The 24,853-nt window shown below is 52.2% G+C and overlaps 12 protein-coding genes across 12 annotated transcripts; 4 read left to right on the forward strand and 8 right to left on the reverse strand.

The window, feature by feature from the left end:
* Positions 1 to 625: 625 nt before the first annotated feature.
* Positions 626 to 2,483, reverse strand: RHO25_008434 (uncharacterized protein; the record flags this gene model as incomplete). Its single annotated transcript, XM_023600566.2, has 2 exons — positions 626 to 2,002; positions 2,055 to 2,483. The coding sequence occupies 2 exons, from the start codon at positions 2,481 to 2,483 to the stop codon at positions 626 to 628; spliced, it is 1,806 nt and encodes a 601-aa protein (XP_023449327.1).
* Positions 2,484 to 3,350: 867 nt separating this feature from the next.
* RHO25_008435 (uncharacterized protein) lies at positions 3,351 to 5,867 on the forward strand (the record flags this gene model as incomplete). Its single annotated transcript, XM_023600567.1, has 3 exons — positions 3,351 to 4,062; positions 4,150 to 5,034; positions 5,089 to 5,867. 3 exons carry the CDS (start codon positions 3,351 to 3,353, stop codon positions 5,865 to 5,867), a joined length of 2,376 nt encoding a protein of 791 aa, XP_023449324.1.
* Positions 5,868 to 6,752: 885 nt separating this feature from the next.
* Positions 6,753 to 8,051, reverse strand: RHO25_008436 (uncharacterized protein; the record flags this gene model as incomplete). The annotated part of the gene is made up of 3 exons (XM_023600568.2): positions 6,753 to 7,503; positions 7,556 to 7,821; positions 7,890 to 8,051. The coding sequence occupies 3 exons, from the start codon at positions 8,049 to 8,051 to the stop codon at positions 6,753 to 6,755; spliced, it is 1,179 nt and encodes a 392-aa protein (XP_023449325.1).
* A 1,085-nt stretch (positions 8,052 to 9,136) lies between these two features.
* Positions 9,137 to 11,226, reverse strand: RHO25_008437 (uncharacterized protein; the record flags this gene model as incomplete). The annotated part of the gene is made up of 5 exons (XM_023600569.1): positions 9,137 to 9,318; positions 9,374 to 10,079; positions 10,154 to 10,759; positions 10,819 to 10,898; positions 10,953 to 11,226. The coding sequence occupies 5 exons, from the start codon at positions 11,224 to 11,226 to the stop codon at positions 9,137 to 9,139; spliced, it is 1,848 nt and encodes a 615-aa protein (XP_023449330.1).
* A 1,303-nt stretch (positions 11,227 to 12,529) lies between these two features.
* On the reverse strand, positions 12,530 to 13,276 carry RHO25_008438 (uncharacterized protein; the record flags this gene model as incomplete). The annotated part of the gene is made up of 1 exon (XM_023600570.2): positions 12,530 to 13,276. The coding sequence occupies one exon, from the start codon at positions 13,274 to 13,276 to the stop codon at positions 12,530 to 12,532; it is 747 nt and encodes a 248-aa protein (XP_023449331.1).
* Positions 13,277 to 14,059: 783 nt separating this feature from the next.
* On the forward strand, positions 14,060 to 14,995 carry RHO25_008439 (uncharacterized protein; the record flags this gene model as incomplete). The annotated part of the gene is made up of 1 exon (XM_023600571.2): positions 14,060 to 14,995. The coding sequence occupies one exon, from the start codon at positions 14,060 to 14,062 to the stop codon at positions 14,993 to 14,995; it is 936 nt and encodes a 311-aa protein (XP_023449328.2).
* Positions 14,996 to 15,552: 557 nt separating this feature from the next.
* On the forward strand, positions 15,553 to 17,544 carry RHO25_008440 (uncharacterized protein; the record flags this gene model as incomplete). Its single annotated transcript, XM_023600572.2, has 4 exons — positions 15,553 to 15,631; positions 15,685 to 16,678; positions 16,740 to 16,920; positions 16,981 to 17,544. The coding sequence occupies 4 exons, from the start codon at positions 15,553 to 15,555 to the stop codon at positions 17,542 to 17,544; spliced, it is 1,818 nt and encodes a 605-aa protein (XP_023449329.1).
* Positions 17,545 to 17,722: 178 nt separating this feature from the next.
* Positions 17,723 to 18,894, reverse strand: RHO25_008441 (uncharacterized protein; the record flags this gene model as incomplete). Its single annotated transcript, XM_023600573.1, has 3 exons — positions 17,723 to 18,550; positions 18,598 to 18,689; positions 18,741 to 18,894. The coding sequence occupies 3 exons, from the start codon at positions 18,892 to 18,894 to the stop codon at positions 17,723 to 17,725; spliced, it is 1,074 nt and encodes a 357-aa protein (XP_023449322.1).
* An 818-nt stretch (positions 18,895 to 19,712) lies between these two features.
* RHO25_008442 (uncharacterized protein) lies at positions 19,713 to 20,171 on the reverse strand (the record flags this gene model as incomplete). The annotated part of the gene is made up of 1 exon (XM_023600574.2): positions 19,713 to 20,171. One exon carries the CDS (start codon positions 20,169 to 20,171, stop codon positions 19,713 to 19,715), a length of 459 nt encoding a protein of 152 aa, XP_023449323.1.
* A 227-nt stretch (positions 20,172 to 20,398) lies between these two features.
* On the reverse strand, positions 20,399 to 22,029 carry RHO25_008443 (uncharacterized protein; the record flags this gene model as incomplete). The annotated part of the gene is made up of 3 exons (XM_023600575.2): positions 20,399 to 20,977; positions 21,028 to 21,320; positions 21,372 to 22,029. 3 exons carry the CDS (start codon positions 22,027 to 22,029, stop codon positions 20,399 to 20,401), a joined length of 1,530 nt encoding a protein of 509 aa, XP_023448708.1.
* A 298-nt stretch (positions 22,030 to 22,327) lies between these two features.
* On the reverse strand, positions 22,328 to 23,392 carry RHO25_008444 (uncharacterized protein; the record flags this gene model as incomplete). The annotated part of the gene is made up of 1 exon (XM_023600576.2): positions 22,328 to 23,392. The coding sequence occupies one exon, from the start codon at positions 23,390 to 23,392 to the stop codon at positions 22,328 to 22,330; it is 1,065 nt and encodes a 354-aa protein (XP_023448707.2).
* A 700-nt stretch (positions 23,393 to 24,092) lies between these two features.
* BNA12 (3-hydroxyanthranilate 3,4-dioxygenase 2) lies at positions 24,093 to 24,696 on the forward strand (the record flags this gene model as incomplete). The annotated part of the gene is made up of 2 exons (XM_023600577.2): positions 24,093 to 24,269; positions 24,322 to 24,696. The coding sequence occupies 2 exons, from the start codon at positions 24,093 to 24,095 to the stop codon at positions 24,694 to 24,696; spliced, it is 552 nt and encodes a 183-aa protein (XP_023448710.1).
* Positions 24,697 to 24,853: the final 157 nt, after the last annotated feature.

A 24,853-nucleotide genomic window follows, 5' to 3' on the forward strand; every position in this document is an offset into this window, starting at 1 on the left:
GACAATGGCAGAACTTCAGTTGTAGCTGGTTGTCAGCAGATACTGGGATCATGTTCATGACTTTTGAAAGGTTCTGAAGCGTAGTCTGCACGTGATGATCTCCAGGCAAGCATCGCTGTCGGAAGAGAACGCGTGTGGCGTGAGGAACGCGTCAGATGTGGCGCCGCGGCACCGATGAGACCTGCTTGTGCAAGTTTTTCACAATGGTACAACTCGTTCCTGTCAAGTTACACGCATGGGCATGTAAGCAGTTTGCAGATGTGTCGAAAGAGACTGGCGTGAAGTTGAGCCCCCAAAATCTGGGCAAGAGCTTGTCACTAGCAGGGGTGCCTGTATGCTACGCGACAGTCGAAGAGCAATCGACAAAAAGTATCAGGAACTCCCAAAGACAAGAGAACTATCTGCAAGTCTCGGAGGTAGCTTTATTACTGTCGAAGATTTTGGAAACTCGTGGTAATTGTGAGTAGCATTGCATTGCTTCCTCTTGTCCTTTTCGCAAGTTGCTTAAATCAAGATGTAAACTGCGCTCATGCGCAGGGACGGCATATCATGCTCACGTCCAACTCGTTCCTCAAGCCTGCCGAACGCCCACGCTCGAAGCAAATAAACACAACATCAACAATCATCAAACCAATCTCCCTCGTCCACCTCTTCCCCTAGGAGCTGCAGGCTCGCCCATCTCGCTGAAACCACCAGCGCTCGTCGTCCGGCTCATCGGCTCAGCACCTAATCTGTTGTTCAAAGCTGCTGCCATGGCACCGCCGGCTGCATGGGCTGCAGCCTCTGTTGCGTTGTTCTTCAATCTTGACTCTATTCGCACCACGACAGGCTGTACAGGGGCGAAGCCAGTCCTCGGCTCTCTGTCTACGCCGCGTCCAATCATGGCGCCCGGACCTGGCTCTAATTGTGGTAAACGGTATGGTGCTTGTACTCCTGAGACACCAAGTGCCTGATCAAGGAGCCTTCGTCGCAGTTCTTTCGCTTCGTCTGCTGCCAAAGTGTCCATTTCCACATCTCCATCTTGGTCAGGAAGATAATGGTCCGCTCCTGCGTCGCGCATCATGTTGAAGTCATTTTCCATGTCAAGACTGCTGACAGGAGGAGGCTGTGGAGCTCCAGATTTCTCTGCTCTTGACGTCGCGTGGAAGCTAGGCTGTTCGGGTGTGAACGGATTCTTCCTAACCACAGGCTCTGTAGATGAAGCTGCGGCAGCGGCGTTGGCAAGATCTGACAAGGCTGCCAGAGGATTCGCCTTGGCTCCGCCTCTCGTGAGAACTTGATGTGAAGTCTGGCGCTCCATGCCAACTGCTGCTGGTGGTTCTGAGGGTGGAGGTGTGTTTGTCCCGTTCGCGTCTGCCATGGTCTCGTCCGCTTGGCCTTCGCCCGACTCCACGACCTCGCCGTCCAATGATGGTACTGCAGTGCCGTTACCATTCGACGAAGGTTCCTGCTCTTTCTGATAAAAGTATTTGTATGTTGCCTTCTTTGCCAAATCAGTTGCCAGAGCAAGCTCTTTCTCGGTGAACAACCTCTCCAGGCTGTATGCTGGTGCCTCGAATTGCGCATACTCTCGCGTGCTCTTCGCTTCCTTGAAAGGACTTCTGCCTCCAAAATTTGGTATGGGCGACTCGTTGCCATTGTCGTCTTCGGCTCCCAATTTGCGCTTTCTCTTGCTGCTCTCACTGTCAGCACCTGCAGGTGCTGGACTCGCTCCGCGATGGTGTCTGAGATGTCGTGTTCGCTTGTTCACGCCCAAGCCATTGTGGCTCGGGGAAGCACGATTGTTGTTGATGCTGAAGTGGTTTGGATGGAGCAGCATGGCGTTGCTGTCAGAAATGTCGAGCTGGTCTTTGTCTCGTAATAGCTGCTGTCGCTTTTTGTTCAATGTGCCGATTAGTCGTTGGCGAATGGTATTGGACAGCTCGCGATGCTCTTCTTCGGCTTGCCGAAGGCGTTGCTGATGCAGTCGGTCCAACTCTTGCAGCGCTGCTTCGTGATTGTTCTACAGGTGGTCAGATCGACGCTCTGGCGCAAGCAACTCAGGTGTAACTTACGTGGAGCAGTGTGAGATCCGCATCACGCTTCTCAATAGCATCATTGACCTCTCGTGCGAACTCGCCGTATCGTTTTCCAGCCGTCGCCCAAAAATCAGTCTTGACATTCTCGTCGTCTGGCAATGTCACACCTCCGTTGCCCGAAGCATCCGACTGCATGACTGCCTCCACCAGCTCCCTGATCTCTTCATGGCTGTCTGGAAGCGCCCCTTCAGCGTAGGGTTCCGCACGAAGCACCAATGTCATATCGACCTGGACGCCTTGCAATTGTGCTCTGTAATGCTGATTCTGGTTGGTCGCAAAGCCATCCACCATCGCCTGCAACTTCTCCATGATGCGATTTCGTCGGACGTCGCGTTTCGTGAGGGGTTGTGGTTGTGGTGATGCTGAAGCATCGAAGATCGAGGCATCTTGGTGGTTGATAGCCATAGCGTGAACGAGCTACGAGCGTCGAGACGCACGCAGTACCAAACTCGTTACGACAGTGGCGCTTGTTGCTGGAGTAGGGTGTATGTACGGTGGAGGAGTGATTCGGAAGAGAAAGCAGCTGAGCAGCAAGAGATCGACGCCGACAACGCTCTAGTGGGAAGTGTGCTGAATCGATCGTGAAGCCAAGCAGTCGTGAAGTTTACATCGCAGCAGGATTATGTCGTTGGCATGAGAGATGGTGATATGATTGCATGCATACAGCAGGGTGTAGAGTGTGTTGGTAGCATAGAGCTGGCTGCTTTCCCTTCACCTTGAATATCGGCACAAACCATCTGACTTCGCCGACTCGGGATGCACGACCGAGGAGCGATGTCATCGCTTCATCCCGCTTTCGGCTTAGCGCCAGCGCGTCCAGAACACACGTCGCGACTTGAACTCTCACGCTCAGCACTTCTTCTGTCCAACAATTGCAGCATCGAACATCACGCAAAGACACTGTCTTCGACCCTTCTAGCATGTCTACGTTCATGCACTGGACCCTCGCACATGACGGTGAGCTATAGCTGCGCCAGAAAGTCTCCACCAGAGCACTTCAGCCGAGACCAGGAACAGGCAGGTCAGCTAGGCAAGATGCGGGGAGGATTGTGCACCCCATCCTGAGCTCAGTATTGCATATTTCTCCGCCTGTCATTGATGTCCGCCTCGATGGTCTCCATACGGACTGAGTTGGTCCTTGATGTATTGGGGGCCAGCGGCACTCATTGTCGCGAGGCAGGACGCAGTGGATGCTCATAGGTTTCGCCCTCGGAGGCAAGTATAACTCTTCGTGTTTCCTTGTGTGAATTCGGCCATCCATACGCACTGGCGATGGCTCTCTTGCTACTGACGGCTGCTATTGCAGCTCTTGCTACCGCACAATCACATTATCCAACAGGAAATGACTCCTTGGCCAAAGCTCCATACAAAGATGCATCAGTCCCTATCGAAGACCGAATTAGCGACCTGCTGTCAAAAATGACGATCGAAGAGAAAGCATTGCAATTGATGCAGGGAGATATCAGTAATTGGTTGAACACTACTGATGGCAGATTCAACCGTACGGGATTGGAGCTCAATTTCGCACAGAAAGCCGGGATGTACTACGTTGGCTACCCAATCTCATGGGACTGGCTCGCTGATAACATCAAGATCGGACAAGACTATGCCATGAATGAAACCCGTCTTGGCATCCCGGCAATAGTGCAGACCGAAGGCATACATGGCTTCCTCATTGGGAACGCGACCATCTATAACAGCCCGATAGCGTATGCTTGCAGCTGGAATAGGACACAAGTTCATGACATGGCGGTGCAGATTGGCGAGGAAGCACGAGCTCTTGGTGTCTCTCAGTTGTTTGCGCCAGTACAAGATCTGGCTCGCGAGCTGCGATGGGGCCGAGTCGAAGAGACATTTGGAGAGGACGGCTATCTTGCAGGAGAGATCGGCCTCGCGTACGTGGTTGGACTCCAGTCGACGAACATTAGTGCCATGGTAAAGCACTTCGCTGCCGATAGTAAGCCCGAGCAAGGTCTCAACGTAGGTAAGTGTAGCCACTGGAAGGTAGTTCCAAACCGCCGACAAGCTTATCTCAGACATCTTCGTACCCCTTACTGACTACTTTGGCTAGGACCGGTCCAAGGTGGCGAACGTGAGCTTAGGACTACATGGCTGCCACCATACAAGAAAGCGATCATTGACGGTGGCGTCTGGTCAATTATGAGCGGATACAATTCTTGGGATGCTATTCCAGTCGTCTCTGATCACCACTTGCTGGAAGAAATCCTGCGTGAGGAGTGGGGCTACGAGTTCTATGTTATGTCGGACGCAGGCGCTACCGACCGGTTGGCAACACCAATGCACATTTGCCCGGCACCTTTGAACAAGTACGGCAGTCCGATCAATGCAGGCAACGAGTGCGTCACTCTCGATGCATTGCCCGCAGGAGGTGATGTCGAGATGGGCGGCGGCTCCTTCAATTATCGTTCCATTCCAGATCTAGTAGCCGCTGGCCGCCTGGAAGAAGCTGTCGTTGACACGGCTGTCGCCCGCGTTCTTCGCACCAAGTTTGCCATGGGCCTCTTCGAACGACCTTACCAGATTGTTGCCCCTGAGGAACGCGAAAACGTAATAAATACTCCGGCTGCCAAGCAACTTGCTCGCGAGCTCGACCGAGACAGTATTGTCCTTCTCAAGAACGACCAGAACATTCTTCCTATCTCGAAGGACAAGAAGGTGGCCGTCATCGGTCCCATGGCCCACGGCTTCATGAACTACGGCGACTATGTCGTCTACCGAAGCCAATACCGCGGCGTCACTCCACTTGATGGCATCCAGGCTGCCATTGGAAACGACTCTGTGACGTACGCTCAAGGGTGTGAACGCTGGTCAAATGACCAATCCGACTTTCCTGAAGCCATTGCAGCTGCTGAGGCCGCAGATGTAGCAGTCGTGGTTGTGGGAACTTGGTCTCGCGATCAGCAAGAGCTTTGGCAAGGTCTAAATGCTACGACAGGTACTGATTTCATCCCCGGGTATTCTCGCAACCTCCACTGACTCTTTATCATAGGTGAGCACGTCGACATCAACTCTCTAGACCTAGTCGGAGCGCAACGACCTCTCCTCGAAGCAATAATCAACACCACCACTCCCACCATCGTCGTCTTCAGCTCCGGAAAACCAATAACAGAAGCCTGGATCTCCAACACCACCGCCTCTCTCCTCCAACAATTCTACCCCTCGGAACAAGGCGGCCACGCCCTCGCCGATATACTCTTCGAGGGCAACACCAGCCCCTCAGGCAAGCTCTCAGTAAGCTTCCCATACAGCGTAGGAGCATTACCCGTCTGGTACGACCACCTAAACTCCGCCCGCCAAATCGGCGACTCCGGCAGCGTCGACCCTATAACCGGCCAAATCACTTTCGGCCACCAATATGTCATCGGATCACCAGACCCCTGGTTCCCATTCGGTTTCGGCCTCAGCTACACGAATTTCACCTACGCTGACAGCGTCTCCCTCTCTTCCACTAACGTCTCCGCCACCGATACCATCACCGCCTCCATCGAAGTGACAAACTCCGGTCCCGTCGCCGGCGCAGAAGTCATTCAGCTGTATATCAAAGATATGATCGCCACAGTCGACGTTCCAAATATCCAACTCAAAGGTTTCGAGAAAGTCTTCTTCGAGCCGGGCGAGACGAAGAGAGTCAGCATTGAGTTCAATGTTAGTGATGTAGGACTCTGGAACCGGAAGATGGAATATGTTGTCGAGCCTGGTGAGTTTACGGTGTTCTTGGGAGGAAGTTCGGCCGATTTGGGCAGGAATGCGACGTTTTGGGTGGAGTGAAAACAAAACAGCGGAGAACGCACGAGAAATGAAATGAAATTCAAGAGAAGATTGAATATAGGTCACACAACGTGAAGAGGGGGAGAAAAAAATGCAATTTCGGTCATTCTATAGTCTATGTATATCCTTCCATCGCTATCTTCTACACCTTTTTGGCAAATTTCTGAAGACAATGCATGGTTTCTGAGGTATCCTCCTCTGAGAAATTCAGCGCGCGTTTTTGTCTCCTGTCCCTGAGAGACCTCGTTCCAATCTGCACATCTCTGGAAAAGGCCCTCGGCCTCTCAACATCTGCATTTCAAGCTCTGTCGCCTTTCACGCTCACCAAATTTCGAAGTATCAGATGCTGCTGGTACTCGACGACCTGGAAGGTATTGAAGGTCTCTAACCCACTCTGTTCAGAGCTCCAGAAGCTTCGACAGCCCTCGAAATTTCGGAGAAAGCAATTCTGCTGCTGCGTGCCTCTGCCAACTTCTCATAACTCCGAGGCACTCAGCTCAGACATCATTGCCGCGTCGTCTCCAGAAGCATTTTGGGCAGCATCTGGATATTGCTATGATAAATTCAATCTTCCCCAAGCTTCGAGGATCACCTAGCATCCCAGGCGTTGCCAAGTCCGGTGTATGACCGTATCGTTCTGGTAATTATGATTCACGCTATCTTACGTGCTTTCCGAACATGTTGCGTATCTACAAGGCTCTCTGCCTGGGTATCAGGAAATCCCTGCGCCTTTGCAAACTTCAGAGCGTTGAATGTCTCTTGATTCTATCGTCCCAGAACGCCTCCCATGTAGTTCCCGCTTGTACGCATGCAAATGTAATGACCTCGCCATGTCCCAGGGATAAACCTCATACCAGCAGAACGAGGCCTTTCTCCTTCAACCTCTCATTGCCCCGTTTTCTCGTGTTTCTTCTTCTCCTTTTCCGCTTCGGCCTTCTTCGCCTCTGCGTCCTCGCGACTCCAATCATGTCCATATTCAACGAACTCTTTCTCTGGTCTCCCATTGACCAGGGCTTCAAAATTGACTTTCGTGCCGTACATGACGTTCTCGGTACTCGAATGTCGGATTTTGCCTGTGTAGTGCTGGATATTGCTCGCCTTGCTCATCGGTCCTGCAGCTCGATGCTGATTGAAGATCTGCGGGTTGACTGTAAGACAGTTGTGCATTTTTCTTCCATGTACTCCATCACATGCCCACGCGAACATAAGATCCGCGGCTGCATCGAGTTTGTGGACGCCCATTTCGTAGACAAGTTTCCGTGCGCCGCGCTGAGACACGGCGTAGGCGATGGAGCAGAGAGGATCGGCTGTATGGCTAACGATGCGAGTACACTCTCCGTACGCGTCTTTGAGTTCGTTCTTGAACTTGCCACGAAGTTTCATCTTCTCGATGGGTGGTACAGTTATGTCATGATAGGCTGCGCGACCGATCGGGATATGGCCATCTGGGGAAGGCAGGTCCATGCCGCAGTGGCCGAGCCAGAGTAAGTCCCAGTCGTCGCCGTATGGGGTGATGGTGGGCAGCGGGTGGATGAGGCGATCGCCATCCTCGAACCAACTATTGTGAGCCTCTGGCTGTTGAAGAAGTCTTGAGGCTCGGGCGAAGCCTTGCATCTGTTGCTTGATGCGATAGTCCCTGTTTGGCGTCAGTGGGTGCGAAATCGAGAACTTCAAGTGGTTGCACTTGCCAGTCAACGTCGCTTTCCATCACCACAGCAGAAGAAATATTCTGCTCGACAATCATTCTCAGAACATCCATGTGTGCTCGCCACGCTCCAATGGCAGAATTATTGGTGCCAAAATCATCTGCATGCGGTGGGAATGCCTTTGGGTCCTGTGGAGCAGTTTTGCCATCGACAATGTCGATCTTGAGATCCGTCAGAGCAGCGGCCAGCTGGAGCGAGTCCCGCAAGTCGGTTCGAGAGGGCATGATGATCGAATAGAGCTTTTCAAACTGCCTCGATGTCAGAATCAGCCAGACTCTGCGTGAACTTGCACAGTCGAGGGAATGCGACGACCCACGCCCAGCGTTTGATTGAGGATATCATTGTAGAGCTTCTCGCCGTGTATGGTCTTTTTGGTGAAAGTGGTCGAAGGATTGGCAAGAAAAGCAGGCACCATGTTGAGTTTTGAAGCGTCTTCCTCGGCCTTCATGGGCAACAGAGGCGCGGAAAGGGAAGTCATGACTGCGGCAAGTCAACAGCAAGCAAACGAGGGAAGAAAGAATCGGTCAAGTGACAGGAGGAGCGGGAAAGCAGGTGACTCTCACGTAGCATTGTTCAAGGTGGGCGAGCTCTCATCACGGAGTTCAGCCCTGTGTTCATATGAAGATCCGGCGCCACAGGCAGGAACGTGCTAACTAGTGGCGATCACGCCGACGAGATGTTGTTGGTGTGTGTGGCCGTTGAGTTTGGAGCTAAAACCAAGCAAGAGCCCGCACGCGGGCTTACGTGACTGCTTGCTGATCGCTTGAACGAATCATGTCTTAAGCAGTAAGGAGAAAGTAGCGATCCATCGAGCAAGCGCGGCTCGTGTCTTGCTTGTGCTAGATGATCCGCCGCAGCAGGTATGTGAGGCTTGAAAATTCCACGTGTCTTGCTCGCCTGTACCAACCTTTGCACTGGCTCGCCGCCAAAAATGCTGTTTGTGCACCTTTCAGCATTTCATCATCAGGGGTTTGCCTGTGGCTTGCGCTGTCGCTCCTCGTTATTCGCCAACACCGTCTCGGGCGGCGCACCCTGACTGATGACAGCCTGCAAGCGGCCGCCTTCCATGAGACTTGCCGGCAAAGAACCTGACATTCGCTGACGAATGTCCACTGTCGTACTACTCATTATCCTTGGACGACGGGACAGACGCGGAGAAGACAGCAGCGATGAAGGTGTGATGGAAAGAAAGGAGTGTGCAAGTGTGCAAGGTTTGAGACGCGAAGCTTGTCGCCCCGCCAAGACCTCAACAGTCAGCCTCCACTCCACTTGCTCCATCTCCACAACTGTGCACACTCATCTCACGAACCGACATCCTTCGACGTGTTCGGGACTGCACCACCTCGCCAAACACTGCTTGCTGGATCTCACAAAGAAGCTCCAGTGCACGACGTGCGTTGTGCATCGCGACACGCCAATACCCACCCATTCCCACAACCCGAGACGGCACGATCCGTGCTACGAATTCACCAACACGACAAAGAAAGCATGGTCATTGGGAGAGCAAATGTAGAATGGTCTGCTGCACTAACAAGACAGTGTCCCGCAGCATGCTACTGATACTCACATCTCATCCAACATGTCCTGCACCAGCTTCTCCGCGTGAGCATACGTAGTGCCTTGAGTATGGCCCGGAGGCACAAATGCGAAGCTCGAGGAGTCGATAACTCGCAGAGACTGCACCCCGAACACGCGACCTTTGGAGTCCACAACAGCCTCCGGATCTCCCGCCTTACCCATGCCACCTAAATGAGAGTCAGCACATTTTACCATCAGCTATTCGATCAGAGTGATACTCACATCCACCTCCCGCGTGATGGATTGCACCAATCCTCGATTTCACTGCCTCCAGGATTTGAGCATCGGAAGTGACGTTCGTGCCAGGGAACATCTCGCTTCCCACTCGAATGCTGGGGTCCAACGATTGAAGAGCCTGACGCGCAACTTTGTATCCTTGCACAGCAACCTCTTGATCAATCGGGTCGCGAAGCCAATTCGGATTGATGACGGGAGCATCGAGGTTAGAAGCGGACCGAATCGTCAGATTGCCCCGAGAGGAAGCAGCGATCAGAAGAACGCCGACCGACGCCATGACTTTGTTGGTCGCGTTCACACTGAGCGCAGTTTCACTGCTTGCAATATTGAATTCCACTTCCGGCCAGTCGGATGGCAGTGCCTCAAGCGCTGCACGAGCATTTGGAGACATTTGTGCCCGGACTGCTTCAGGAATTTTATACCAAGCCACGGTTCCGCCACCGCCGGTCGAGAGGGGCCCTGAAGCGTTGTTCAGAAGGAGACTGTTGGCTTCCCAAGTACGCTCTGCACTACTGCTATTGCGAAGAGCTTCGTACTCCGGCGCCTTGATCTCGTAAGAAGGACCACCTATTGAGCAAGAGTCATGGATGTGTTGTCCAACTCCAGGCAAGTCGGAGACGACAGAAATATTGAGGCTCTCGAGAGTCGATCGGGGACCGATGCCCGATACCATGAGGAGCTGAGGTGAGTGCTATAACAATGAAGTAAGCAATTGTCGCATGTATAGGCTTGTCGTCCATGATCTTAGGTCACGACATTACTTACCCATGCTCCAGCAGCACTGATAACTTCTTTTCTGGCCGAAAGGATGAAAGGATACTGGCCATTGATCGTTACGTTCACGCCGGTGGCCTTGGTATCATTGAAGACGATATTGCGAGCTTGAGCATTGATGTAAGTTGTCAATGATGGTCGGCCAAAAGCTTGCTGGAGCAGAGAGCTCTCAGCTGAGCTGCGCAACCCTGTCTCTGGATCGACGGTATACTGCCACCAAGCGTAGCCATCTAGCCTACCACTGCTGGAACCAGGCTGCCTCTGCAGACCCATGGCCTCGAAGACTGCAGGCGCATAGTTCGAGACTGGTTCCACGTATGCCGGTAAGCTGACCTGGAGGGGCCCTCCTTCGGCGGAATATGCGTCCGCATCGTAGACTCCTGCGGCTGTGTTCTCTGGCCTCCGCTCTGCGTTTGGGGAGAACTGCATCGTTCGTTTGAAAAATGGTAACATGTTCTCCCATCGGTAGGCATCATCGCCTACTTTCTCGGCCCAGGCGTCGTAGCTTCCTTCGCTCCCGCGATGATAGAGCATTTGATTGCGGCCACTGCTGCCACCAAGATTCTTGCCTTGGGTGTAACGAATTACGCGACCATTCTTTCGAGCACAGTCAGCAAGATCACCACTATCATACGAAGGCAGGTTCAGCACTGTACCACCTGTGGCTCTGTGCGCAAACCCCAGTCAATCAATTGCTGAGGCATGTCCGGCGCTTGTCGAATCCATCTGTTGGAGTCTGGCGAAATTTGGTCAGTTCCCATATGGTGGGTTTGCATCGCAAGCGGCTTACAAGCAGGAATCTGGCTCCAATTCCCATTGCCAAATTCATAGAAGCCACCAGCTTCGATCAATGCCACAGTCGCGTTGCTATGTTCTGTAAGTCGGGCCGCGACTACAGAGCCTGCTATCCCAGCGCCAACAATGACATAGTCATATTCGGCGTTCACACCTGGTATCCCAAACGCTGTACCAGTGAGTTGCCCTGGTCGAGAGTATTGCGGGACGACTTGGCTTTGGCATGCAGTAGAGAACAGCACAAGGCTCGTCAAAAGTGAACGTGCCATTTTTGTTGGCGTTGTGCTGTAGAGTGATCGGGAGAGATGAGGTCGAAAGAGACGAGCAGTCGAGACCTCTCTATCTTTGAAAATAACTACTTACTTCTAACTTCCAACTAGTTCAAAATCATATTTTCCATCGCACTGCATAGCATTGAGTTTAACCACGCAGTCATCGATCAGGTTAAACTAATGCCAGCAGCAACACAAAACGTCAAAATTTGCTCCATCACTGGTCGGAAGTGGCTTCCAGCTCAACCGCTTTGCACAAATGTCGTGGCAATAGAATCTGCTAGAGCGGCTGCGAGGCAGTAATTCTGCATTTCTTTCCGATCGATTTTAGATATGCGAATAGTAGCTTTGGTGTGGTTTGTTGTTTATGCACGTTAGTGGTAGTGGTCTTGCTGCTCTGGGTTAATGCACAACTCTGTCTGTTGACGATGACGCACGATCTACAGTGGCGAGCAGTGAGTTGGGAAGTTTCGCGGAGGGAGATCCGGAGCCGGACTTTGCTGTGCAAGTGCAAGTGCAAGTATTGCGAGGGTTGAATGCTTGTGAGAGTCTTCGGGAACGTCGTCGTATGGCTGTGGTGCGTGAGGGAGAGATGATGATGATGGGGAAAGGAGTGAGGATTTGGAGAGATGGACGTGCCTCCTCGTGAAGACGCTTCTTCGAGCTCACAAGGTTACATTAGAGATATGTTCTCGTAAGGACGCGCTTTCAGAAGCAGAGGCTGGAGACAAGATAATAGGACAGGGAGACGAAAGCGTGCCGAACCTTTGGTCTTTTCATGACAGGATTTGGCTAGACTGGGCGGCGTTTATGTCTGTCAAAGGTAAGCGCAATGCGTAGGATGGGAATCTATACATGTTCGGTATTCTCAAAGGTCTGGACCTTATGTGAGCTATCGCATGCGCAGGTGGAGATAATGGCATTGCATAGGTAGTTGGAGAAGTGCGGGATGCTGAGACGACTGAGGTTTGCATCTGCCATGACGCTTGAGCAAGTACTGATTAGTCGTTGTGGAGAGGGTTGGAGACTGGTCGGGTATGCTTCTGGGAATAGATGGAAGAAGGGCATGCATGTAGATGGACGGCAGCTGAGGCGGTTTGGAACGCAATGAGAGATTCGCGTGTCGTTATTGATCAAAGAAGTCGATTCTAGTCTTGGGCATCTGTGATGCGTTTCTCAATTTGCTGCGACTGCCAATCATGACTCTGCCTTCTAGGAGCTCGTTTCGAAATTGGCCTTGTTTGAATCCTAGGCTGCCCGTCAGCTTATTGTAATACCATTGAGAGTGTATCACCTACTTTCACCTGGAGCGTTTGCAGAATGGCTTGTGTGCCTTCCGGTCGGATGACTGGCATGCCTTGTCACAATACAGCACCTTCTTGCATCGCCCACATTTCTGGAAGATGGGTTGGCCGCTGTGCTCCGCTTCTTCTTCTTCATAACCAGTTCTCTCGACGCCACATCCCTCACAGTGCTCCACTTCGACCACGGCTGGACACACGTTCGTCTCCCAGCCTTTGCCCGGATACAAGGCTACCTGCTTTGCTGTGTACCTCTTGAAGAACATCTTGAATGCCTTGGGGTTGAGCTGCTTGTACTCATGCTTTCGGCGCTCTGGGTCAGAAACGTGGCGCATGATGGCAGCTAAGTGCTCCTCAATGAACAGCTCCATTGGTTCAAGCTGGAATTTCTTGGGAAGCGTGTCTTGCTCTCCAAGCCATTGGAACTGAACCGGTCTTGCCATCTTGATTGAGGTGTTGAATGTTGGGGAGTCTGGGTCACAGTCTGTACTCAGAAGGCGAAGGGTGGTGTTTTCATGGAGACCTTCTATGCCGTAGAAGCAATGATGTTCTTCGGTGGGAGTGGCGTAGATCATGCCTTTCACACCGAGACGAGAGAGGAACGGAACCTCTTTCCAGGTTAGGTCAGCGCCGCCGGGACGTGTTGTGATAGACTCAGGCATGAGCACGTAGCTAGGGTTGTCGGAATCTCTTGCAGCGTGCGCCCAAACGCTCATCATGATGGTGTAGCGGGCCGTCATGTCCATTGTTGTCTGGCTTGGCAGGCCGTCGGAAGTGTAGTATTTGTCTTGCTGGCAGTGGGTTCGAATAGAGAATGAGTTCGGAAGCAGAAGGAACGGCTTTGACGGAAAAGCGCGGAAGGAGAGGAGACAGGATACGCCGGAGAACGAACGCCTCTCATGGCATGATCTTTGGGGGCAAGCTGCACGATCCCGCACCGTAGAAGCGTGAGTGCGTCGTGTAGCTGCAGATAGACAGATGGCCCGAAGAGACTGGCATCTCATCGAACTTGCACTCAGTCATCGTGTTGTGATATTGCGACCGACCGTGAGAAAATGTTCACTTGAAAGTATCCTCACTCTTCCGCGAAACAGAATACTCTGCTCTATAGCTTATCTTGGACTTCTAGGACTTGCTGGAGTACGTCTGCATTCTACGAACGACGACGACGCGCCCGAGACCATGTTGCACAAGCGGGGGGCGTGCAGTTGGGATGGAAGAAGCAGACTTGTCGCAAAATGCTACATCTTCCAGCCTGGGGTGCCTGGCACCTGGATCTTGATTAATCAGTCGTACCAAACGTGCACGGCATATTGGTCTGCACATCGACGGGGTGAAACATGGTCCGCGGGATGCCTTCGATGTGGACGCTGAATCAAAGAGAAGTGAAGTTGATGGGCAGAGGACAGCATGAAAGTCTTGGCATCGTCTTGTGTTATCTCCGATATGTCCGTCGCAGAAAAGTGCAGCTGTGCAAGCCGACCTTTCACAATCCGCAGTACCGTATGGCAGCGGTTACGACCACGACAATGGTGCCCAAACCCGCCTCCAAGACGTCGATACCCACGACAGTGCATGATTTCCTTGTCCTCCCTCTCCAGTTACCCAAGACTGCTTCATATCCCAACGATGCGACACACTACCTCTACCTGCGCCCGAATGCGCCCAAAGTGCCCACCGAGACAACACCACGCGAAGTCTTCATGGTCAACATCCCTATCGACACCACCGAGGCTCACGTGAGACACCTATTTGCATCTCAACTCGGCGGCGGGCGAGTAGAAAATGTGGCATTTGAAGGCGAACGCGTAGGCAAGGGCATTTCTGCTCCAGTCGCGCCTGTTGTGCAGCAAGGCAAGAAGCGAAAGAGGGACGCGGCGGATGCAGAAAATGCTGCAGAAGTGGGAAAGTTGCCTGAGATATGGGATCGGGACATTCGAAGGAGCGGGAGTTCTGCCATTGTCACATTCGTGGATCAAGAATCCGCCAAATTGGCGTTGAAAGAAGCCAAACGGGCGATCAAATCAAAAGCAGAAATTACCTGGGGTGAAGGACTGCGAGACCTTCCGCGCTTGGGCAGCGCTCGATACAGGACGCATCACGCGTTGCGATTCCCAGATCATGCTGCACTGCAGGAGAGCGTAGATGCTTTCATGGCATCCTTTGCTGCTCAGGAGGAAGCTCGTGCGAAGCAGCTGGCGCGTCTGCGCAACGAACCTGACGCTGACGGGTTCATCACTGTTACAAGAGGCGGAAGGCAAGGTCCGGGACGATTGGAAGAGGCCAAGGCGAAGGAAGAGGAGTTCAAGAAGAGGGAGAAGAGTCGCATTAAGGAGGACTTCTACCGTTTCCAGACGAGGGAGAAGAGGAAAGAGGAGCAGCAGAACTTGGTGCATCAATTCGAGGAGGATCGCAAGAGGGTTGAAGAGATACGGAGGAGAAAGGGCAAATTACGGCCGGAATGATTCCACGAATACTGTGTTTGATCACTCCTGTGGCGCGCAAAATGTCCGAGCTCCAGAATATCCAGCAGAAAGCTTGCCCAGGTATCTCCTGTTTCCTCTTCCTGCTGCACAGCCGCTTCCCTTGCGGACAGCAAAATGAAAAATGGGGAATTCGGAGACATCAACACTCTGCGACCTCTGCACGCGCCCTCGATTCTACACCTGGCTCGCTTATCGAGATCGAACGTCCTGAGTACACTCAACAAGGCCGAGAGAATAGGAGCTCAGAACATTCAAGCTCCTCCAGTGAAGAACATCGATACAAAGTCTAAATTTCTGCTCAGCTTTCCAGTCGTGGCCTCTGAGGTGAATTCCAAGACCATTCTCCTGCTGTAAGAACAAAGAGATCATTCTTTGCTGGTCCGGATGCGGAAGGTCCGTGCGCCTCCCCATTGTCGCGAAGCCTTGACAAGTAGACAAAGGAACTGCTGCCGGCATGAAAACGCAATCGTTTTCTACACCGACAGCATGCTGTGCTGGTGGGCTCACTCACGTTTTCTCTTAAAGAATATTCCAGCATGGTATCTGATGCTGATTTGTGGAAATGGCTTGAGGTCAGGGGTTGGGTATGGTCTGGCAAGAAGGCGGCGAAAGCACGTTAGTTGAGTTCAACGCGAGTATTCTACACATGACACTGATTTTGAAAACAGCTCAAGGTGCAATGAGAAAAAGATTTCAGAGGCTCGATGCCGCTGATCAGGCACTCATTATTCCTATGATTACAGTTCTTCGCACCCGCATCAACGACCTTGCCACTGCTAGAGCCGCAGTACCTGTGCGGCCTCCTCCCAACGATCCCACAATCCTTGAGTATCAAGCTGCCCTTCTTGCTCTTCGTGTAGCAGAGCTGGAGGCAATCCAGGCTTGTAACCAAGTGCGAACTCAGCGCGCCCGACATGCGACTTCAGCTTTCACAGTGCGAGGTTTGAACAATTTCCGCGATGAAATTATCCAGCGCGGGCGGGACACGCAAGCAATAATAGACCAATTGGCGGCCGACCACCCTGCCGGCACTCCTCCACGAACTCCTCCTCGCGCTCCTTCAGGCGATGCAGATGATCCTTCCGCCATTCCGCCTCCGCCGACGGATGCCTGGCTTGGCGCTTTCCGACTTGCTCCAGGTGGTCAGGCGGCGCCTGTAGTCTATGTGAAACAAAATAGACATGGCCGTATAATCGATCGTGTGTGCATCAAAGACACCGAGTGGCCTGGGCCCGGCTCTTCGACTGGCGTAGAAGAAGAATCTCTTTGGGATCCTGATCCCGGCTTCGCTGGTGTTCAAGATCAGCACAGAACCCCTTCAGAGATCGGTGCTCTGAACAGGCTGAACCTCCTGCCAAACTCCCAAAGCATTATCAAGCTTCGGAATTGGGCGCGGATTTACAGTGACCCCAACCGAGATGTCGTTACAAAGTATCGAACTTTCCTGGAGTGGTGTGACTATGGCGACCTTTACGACTTATCGAGGAAATATACACCTTACAAAGACAGAGGGGGCATACCTCGCCCGCCGACTGTCGCAGAACAAGATTGGATACCCGAGCCATTCATTTGGGCCTGCGCTTTGCAGTTGGTCAATGCTGGCAAGCTCATGCAGAGAGGCGCAATCAATTCGAATCAGCCTCCCGAATGGTCGGAGATCATGTGAGTACTCCCTCCTACTACTGAAGATCTTGAGTAAGCTTGCTTACTCGATTGCATTTAGACATCGTGATCTCAAGCCTGACAACGTCTTCCTCGCCCATAATACGTCAGAACTATTCAAAGGCTACCCACAAATCAAGGTGGGCGATTTCGGACTGGCTGCTATCATATCAACCGCTCCTGCTCGGCACCTGACCGGTGCCCACTACTGTGGTATGGGCACCCCCTTGTGCATGGCCTGGGTCAGTTTGCTTCCAAGATCACCTCGCAATGAAATCATCTAATTGACATGTAATGCATAGGAACAATTCCGTTCAAACGACGATGGCTCGACTGGCCTTAGCTACAAAACTAACGTCTGGGGCATTGGTATCATCATATGGGGTCTCATGCATTCGAGAAGAAGTGCCCCCGACTTCTATCAAGACTCCATGACCAATGAGGGATACTATTTGCCTCGGAACCCTCGGACCGCTGACTTCTCCGATGAGCACAAAAACCGCTACAGCGATGAACTCAGAGGCCTAATACTGGACTGTCTGAGACCTCAAGCCGACGATCGTCCTACTTTTGATGAACTGAGCGAAACGATTGAATTCAACACGGCACAGCCTGGTGGATTCGGGCGGGACCTGTCGCAAGGGCTGAGAAAAGCTGCGAAAGATGACCCGAGATTTGTGGGGAACGTGTACTCGTTGAGATTGTCGGAGGAACGTTACGCAATGTACACTTTCTTGAGCAGGTCTATGGAGAACGCTCCAGCGCCAGTGAAGGGACAGGAGGAAGTGTTGACGGGACCCAATGTTGACCCGTTTGGCGTGGAACCAGGAGAAGGGATGAACGAAGATGGTACATTTCGTGAATAGCAGAATCACAAGACCAAGAGGCCAATCGCTCTCACACTCGCCTCATCCACCTTCTGTCATTCCTCTTGTCCAGAGATCTATCGTCGCTTTGTCGATTGACCATCTCAAACTCCAAAACAATGTCCACCTTCGTTGGCATTTCCCCGCAAGTGAAGCCTGTTCTCAAACTTGAAATCGCTCAAAACAGTTTCCACAACGGGTCCAACCACCTACTCATAACCCAAACACAGCCATTGTCTGCACAAATTCGCTTCTCCACTCTGGCATTACTTGCTCTGCCCTCTTCCACCAAGATTTCAAATCCACTTTGAGATTTGATCCTCATCGAACCACCCCCTGCATCACCAGCCACTACCTCGCCTAAGCCAAAGCGCAGCAAGAATGCCGACAAGTCGTAATTACTCGGCTGCAGAGCTTTCTGCACTGCCTCGGCTGGCAAAGCTTCGAAAGCAGTATTGCTCGGAGCGAGAAATACTGTCCTGTTGTTCACTGCCAGGTCCCACGAGGCGAGCGAAAGTCTAGTGAGGAAATCTGCTCTCAGACCTTTCAGGATGTCACTGAGAGTCGAGAGCTCCGGCGTAGTTTCCAGTATGTCTCGCATTGTACCAGTATGTTCGATGGCTTCGGGGAGGCCTTGATTTTTAGAGACTGGTTCGTCCACGCCAAAATAAGTGAACAAGCCGTCCAGGGTGTGATCAATCATGAAAATTGCTCCATTCGATGCAGGGATTCGGATGGGTTGGCCATCTTGTCCTTTGATGAGTGTTGCTTGATGATCTCTGGACCTTTCCGACTCGGATGTGGTGTTGGCATTTGTGAGTAGTTCTCCTTGTGCGTCGAAGCTGATGTCGAAGCCGCCAATGGCATGCACTGTACCTTGTTGCTGGAGATCGGAGAAAGTTGGCTCTCCGGGTGCGATGTGGTTGATGAGGATGCTGTAGAGGAGTTGATATGATTGAGGAGTCGTCAGGGCTGCAATTGTGTCTTGCGAGATGTGTGAAAACGCCTGTGTCGTTTAGCATTGACCTTGGTTTTGAGCTTGAATCTACTTACATCGTTTGTGGGAGCAAATGCAGTGAATTGCAGGCTATTGTTTGGATTGTTGAGGCGTTCCTCCAGAGCTGGACCTGGAATACCGGAAGCGCCTGTACGATGGTTATCAGGAGATCACTCAGTGCGTCAATCATTAAGTTTACCTCCAGTACTGCTGAATAAAGAATAGAAGATCGACAGCTCTGGTATGTTCTTGATCGTAGTCAGTAGCGGCGAGAGTGGTTCTTGTGGACTCGATATAACCGCCGACTCTACCACTCCAATGGCCGCCAATAGAAGCGAGCGGAGAATGAGCATCGTTGGGCTGTGCAGAATCACTGTACAGTATTTCTCTACACCTTCGAAGGCTTGCAGAGAATCCTATGAGGCGCAGATGTACGGAATTCCAATCTTGTGATTGCAGTCGATTGATAACACTAATAACAAGCAATTGAGCGACATGAGCTCGGAGAAGGAAAACGTTTCGAACCTTCCCTGCCGTTGGAGCCGTGATGCCAAGACATGTAGCACTTTTTCCCCAGGATTGTTGCAGGTGAGTCGTTGATACAAGTAGACAAGGGCAGCTTGTGGGCAGGACACGATCGGAGATGGCTTGCAGGACGCGATGTTATCCTTTGTGGCAGGACTACGAGTCGGCATCGGCTCGACACTCGGTAGGAAGTCCACCTGGTTGACTCTGTCACAGCTGTTGATTTGTCCAGCATCCCTTGACCAAGATTTTGAGCTCATCTTCTGGTCAAACAATAGAGTCTTGGCGGCATGCCTTGGAAGTGTCACAGCGTGATCATTCTTTTGCTGGCTGAGTCGTGCGTTCAGATCGCCTGATCGTTCCTGGCTACTGATTAGCCCAGCATTCGGTGAGAGATAGTAGTAGCTTCGCATTGTGAGAATGTGCCTCTGAGGATTTCTGGTTTGACGAAGGGATGAGTTTTGCGTAATTTCGACCTCTCGTTCTGCATGCTGATTCATTGGACAAGCCGCAAGCCGCGCAGCAGTCAAAGGTACAGCCCTGTTTGGCTTCACGTTTTCCAAAGATTCATCCCCCTACAGCTTGTATCGTAAGACATTCTTCGCAGCATCAGCTAGGACTCAGTCTTCTGATGAGCTACGCGGAATCATGCCTCCACTACCGCTGTGCATTTGATCTCCACCAGCAACCTCGGATTGGGTAGAGCTCTAACTTCCACAGTCGTCCTTGCCGGCGCGTTTGCTCGATCGGGCCAAATCTTGTTCCATTCGGCATTCATACCCGCATAGTCATCTTTCATGTTGACCAGAAAGACTGTGGCATCGACGACATCTGCGATGCTTCCTTTGCCTTCCGTACTGCCTTTGATGATGGTGTCAATATTGCGGAGCACTGCAGCGGTTTGTTCCTTGACATCAAGAGAAAGACTTCCATCGGCGCTCTCTTTCACGCCTTCCCAGGTGCCATCCCCGCGTCTTGAGGAGGTTCCAGACACGTAGATTGTTCTTGTTGCTGGTTCAACAATCCGTGCATGTGGGTAATTTGCCAGACCTTGTGCACTGCCGCTTGGCAGGAAGAATGGGGTGCTGTTCTGGTTGGCCGCCATCTTTGGGAACTTCTTGCAGTACGAGACAGATTCCTACAGTCTTCTGGATGGCAGCCAGCGGCATGGAGAGTGAGCAGAGTGCCAAGAGGTGTTGTTGTCGAGATGTGCTGAGGTACCGGCCCGAGAACTAGCTCCAACTGCCGCCGTGCCTTGCCTACTTTTCTCTTCCGACAACACCTTGAGCTTCCGTCAACGCATCGGAGATACGAACATCGACTGGTCGTCCATTACATCGGTATATGCAGCGTGCGTACAGTTGTAAACACGTCTCGACTGTACGCGCCACCTTCGCGTCCCGTGCCGGAGCTCTTCATGCCTCCGAAAGGAGTGGCCAATTGTCGGACCAGCCAGCAGTTGATCCATACCATGCCAGCTTCAAGCTGTTCGCCGACCCTCCGCATGCGTGATCCGTCTCTTGTCAGTACGACCGCTGCCAGGCCGTTGGGATTGTCGTTCGCTAGCCGAACAGCGTCGTCTTCATTCTCGAAGGGCGTGATCGTTACAACCGGCCCAAATATCTCATCACGAAGCACAGCGCTAGTTGTTGAAAGACCTGTAAGGATAGTGGGCTGGATCCAGTAGCCTTCTTTCGGGTCCTCAAGCGGCATCTCGCCAAGTTCGAACTTTGCGCCTTCTTGCGACGCGAGTTGCAGGTAGCCGCGGATTTTGCGATAATGCTGAACTGAGACAACAGCGCCAACTTTCTCGCCGACCTGATATGTTTTGCTGACATGAGATGTGTAGCGTGCGACGAAGTCTTCGTAAACAGATCTCTCCACGTAAATCCGAGAGCCGCATAGACAGATCTGGACGAGGTCAGTACTATCCACCTCGCGCAAAAAGCGCGGGTGCTTACCTCTCCCTGGTTCTCGAAAGCTGCTGCTGCTGCCGTCTTGATTGCGGCATCGATATCTGCATCGGCAAAGACCAGTGTTGGGTTTTTGCCGCCCAGCTCGAGGGACAAGTGCTTGCCAATATCATCGATGGTGTCCTTGCGAATCTGCAGACCGGTCGCAGTGCCGCCCGTGAAGCTGACACCGCGTACCAACTTGTGCTGCACTAGTGCTGAGCCGGTGGGCTGACCAGCACCAAACACAATGTTGATCACTCCTTTCGGAAGGCCTGCTTGTCTGAAAACATCTGCAAGAACTACGCAAATCAGCTACATCTCGCCTGATACAACGACATAGCTCAACTCACGGAAAGCAGTCACACTTGTCAGTTCACTCGGCTTTGCAACAGCGGTGCAGCCAAACGCCAGGCATGGTGCAATCTTCCAGGTTAGGAGATATAGAGGCATATTCCAAGGACTGATCAGTGCAAACACCCCCAGCGGACTCCGATGCTCATATGTCAAGACGCTATCATCGGTGAACCTCGCAGCGCTCTCTTCGTGTAAGATGTAGCCAGCGAAGTACCTGAAGTTTGAGATTGCACGATCAATCTCGACTTTGGCCCGAGCAAATGTTTTGCCTTGATCTATGCTCTCCCATGCAGCGAATGCATCTCTGCGTTCAGCGATTAGATCTGCGATCTTGTTCAAGATTCTTGAGCGTTCAGACTTGGGCGTTTTGGACCATGAAGGGAAGGCTTGGTGTGCGGCATTGACAGCTTGGTCGACCTCTTCTGGGTTGCTATTTGGCACTTGCAAGAAGACCTTCCCTGTTTGTGGATTGAAGCATTGAATCGTATCACTGTTCCCCGAGTTCTGAAAGTCTCTCGCAACGAAGTTTTGCAGAACCGGCGGGTCCCGAATGTGAGCTTCGTATATTGCCGTAGCACGTTCAAAGATATCGCTGCTTTCTTTTGGAATGCGCATGCTATCAAGCATGGCTTCAGTCTGGGCGTTGGCTGGCATCGCGATGTGAAGTTGATAGGCAGCTCGTTGGCCTGGTTCAATGGAACGCTAGAACCCGTCCTCTGTCTTGGAGATCTGGCTATCGCAATGCCTCATACGATGAGCACGACTTCCTGGTGCAAGCCCGGGTTCGTTGTCGCACTCTGGAATATGGTTTTGGTCCCGACGGTGATAGCGGAAGAAGCTTGCTTGCAAGAACCTTGCTTTCCCACATCCGAGGTGCACCTTCCGAGGGCACCAGAGTACGGATGCTGATGACCGGGGCACAGCAGAATCTTTGGAGCACTCCAGAGGGTTCCTAGACCGCCTCTTTGGGAATAATACGCTGCCACTTTGGATCCTGATCAAGCCCCAAGAAGCGCAGCGCGTTCAAAGCCAATATCGCCGTCCTCTGACTTGGATTCAGGGACCGATCGAGCTTCTGATCCGAAGCCAACATTCTGCCTGCCTCAGGAACTTCGCCGAGGGGAAAAGGATAGTCACTGCCCATCACAATCCTATCAGATCCAGTCTTCTTCACAAGGTAATCAAGCAAATCGGGATCGTGTACAAGGCTGTCCACCCAAATGTTGCTTCTTTCGCAAAGATGTTCTGTCGGAGTCACTCCTTGTGCATCGACAGCAACGAGATCCGGCCTGCAGTCGTATCCATGTTGAATCCGTCCTATCAGAGTAGGCCAGGCACCTCCAGCATGTGCGAAACACATTCTCAATTTCGGATATTTGACAAAAGTCCCCGCGCATGTCAAAGCGTGTAGCGATAAGGCCGTCTCGCATGGCATCCCGACGAGCCAGCTACTCCAGTACCGAGCCCAACGCTGCTTGTTCTCTTTGGGCAGAGAGTATCCGAGAGGATGAACAAACAACGGCATGTCTAGATCTTCGCAAGCCTTCCACAGTGGCTCGAACACTGGATTGTCGAGGAACAGTCCATTGACTTCGGTCCCGATCTCAATGCCAACAAGTCCAAGTTCGTGCTTACAGCGATGCAGTTCCTTGATGGAGGCTGGTATGTCCTGCGCAGGTAATGTGCCCAGTCCGAGAAACTTGTCCGGATACTGCCGGCAGATGCCAGCCAGATCATCGTTCAAGAACTGAGCGAACTTGACTGCTGCCTCCACAGGCTTATCGTAACAGAAAAGCACAGGAACCGTGCTCAGGACTTGGACATTGACACCGACTTTCGCCATTTCCTCGAGCCTAGTTTGTGGATCGAAACAGTTGGGTTCGACCGTTCGGAAGAACGTATCGCCTACGTACATGTCGACCTTTCGATTATCTTTAGGATTCCGCTTCAATTGTGGCCATTCTCGATCCCCACTCTGAGCCGAAAGTGATTCGAGATTCGGTAAAACGGCTGGCATGATGTGTGTATGCATGTCGATCCTAAATGGCAGCTGCTCATTGCGTTGCATCGTGCAACATTGATTCGTTTCGCTCGCCATTTTGCTTCTGGTTGCGTGTGGTACAGAGTTGAAACGATGTGTTGACTCTGTGCTCCCAGAGAGAGCCCTTTCACCCTAGTTGCTAACAATTCCCCTTGTCTCAGCACTCGGAAGAATCAAGGAAACTTTCCGATTTCGAAACTGGACTTGCGCTGCACACAATATTTGTCGTTGGCCTGACTTCTAGCGTCGAACTGTTGGAAGTACGTGTCGTTCCTGTGCAATTGTGGCGATCGATTTCCAGTTGTGCAAATGTTATGGTGAAAACGAGAGATGTTGTTGCTCGGGCCGTGCACCACGCTCCAACCAGCATCTGCAGCTTGGTCCGTCTCTGGGCTTTGTATCTCAGTCGGACCACTTCCGTCACTGCAGCGAGGTGGGCAACCGATTACGCGTGTCGGACAGCATATTATGTGAGAGATGTTACGAAGCGGGTCACCGCGTAAGGCGCGCAATCCACGCAATCATAAATCAGCAATCGCTACCAACCGCAAACCGCACCAAATACCAAACCTTTGCTCAGCCAATACTATAGAGCGGGAGCACCAGCCCCATAGCAAGGCCAGCTGTACTGAAACACCGCGTAATAGGCGTTCTGCAGGTCCAACAGACAGGCAAAATGGGTTCCATCGCCGCGATTCCAGATCCAACGCCATTCCACCACTGGCTGAAGCAGAATAGTAGTCTCTTGCAACCACCAGTGAACAACTTCTGCCTACATGCTGGCAATGACATGATCCTCATGGTCGTAGGGGGACCGAACGCCCGGAATGATTTCCACGTCAACGAGACCGAGGTACGTATCGTCCAGGTTGGATCCAGTCTGCGACGAATACTGACTGGTCCAGGAATGGTTTTACCAGATCAAAGGCAGCATGCTGCTCCGCATAGTCGAGAACGACGAGTTTCGAGACCTCCATATCCACGAGGGTGACACCTTCTTACTTCCTGGAAACACACCACACTCGCCGATCCGATTCGCCGACACTGTAGGAATGGTGATGGAGCGGTCACGACCCAAAGACAGCGTCGATCGATTGCGATGGTATTGCTCGAAAGGCGGACACAAGCGGCCCACTCTGATCAGAGAGGAGGTCTTCCATTGCACAGATCTTGGCACGCAACTGAAGCCTCTAATTGAGCGATGGCAGCAGGATGAGGAGGGCCGAAGGTGTCTAGAATGCGGCGAGATCGAAGATGCCCAGTTGATACTGAACAATTGATGATACCTGATGATGACATGCAAGTTACTTTCACATACAGTCAGGAAAAACTCACTTACCGCAGAAGCTTCCAGCACATTTGGCGTAGCTGCTCAGTGCCGTTGGTGCGCGTCTCGATCTGACAAGCTCTGTTCCGAGGACCGTGAGGAGACGATGG

This window comes from Cercospora beticola, chromosome 5 (assembly GCF_033473495.1).
Source record: "Cercospora beticola chromosome 5, complete sequence".
In the NCBI taxonomy this organism is placed as follows: domain Eukaryota; kingdom Fungi; phylum Ascomycota; class Dothideomycetes; order Mycosphaerellales; family Mycosphaerellaceae; genus Cercospora; species Cercospora beticola.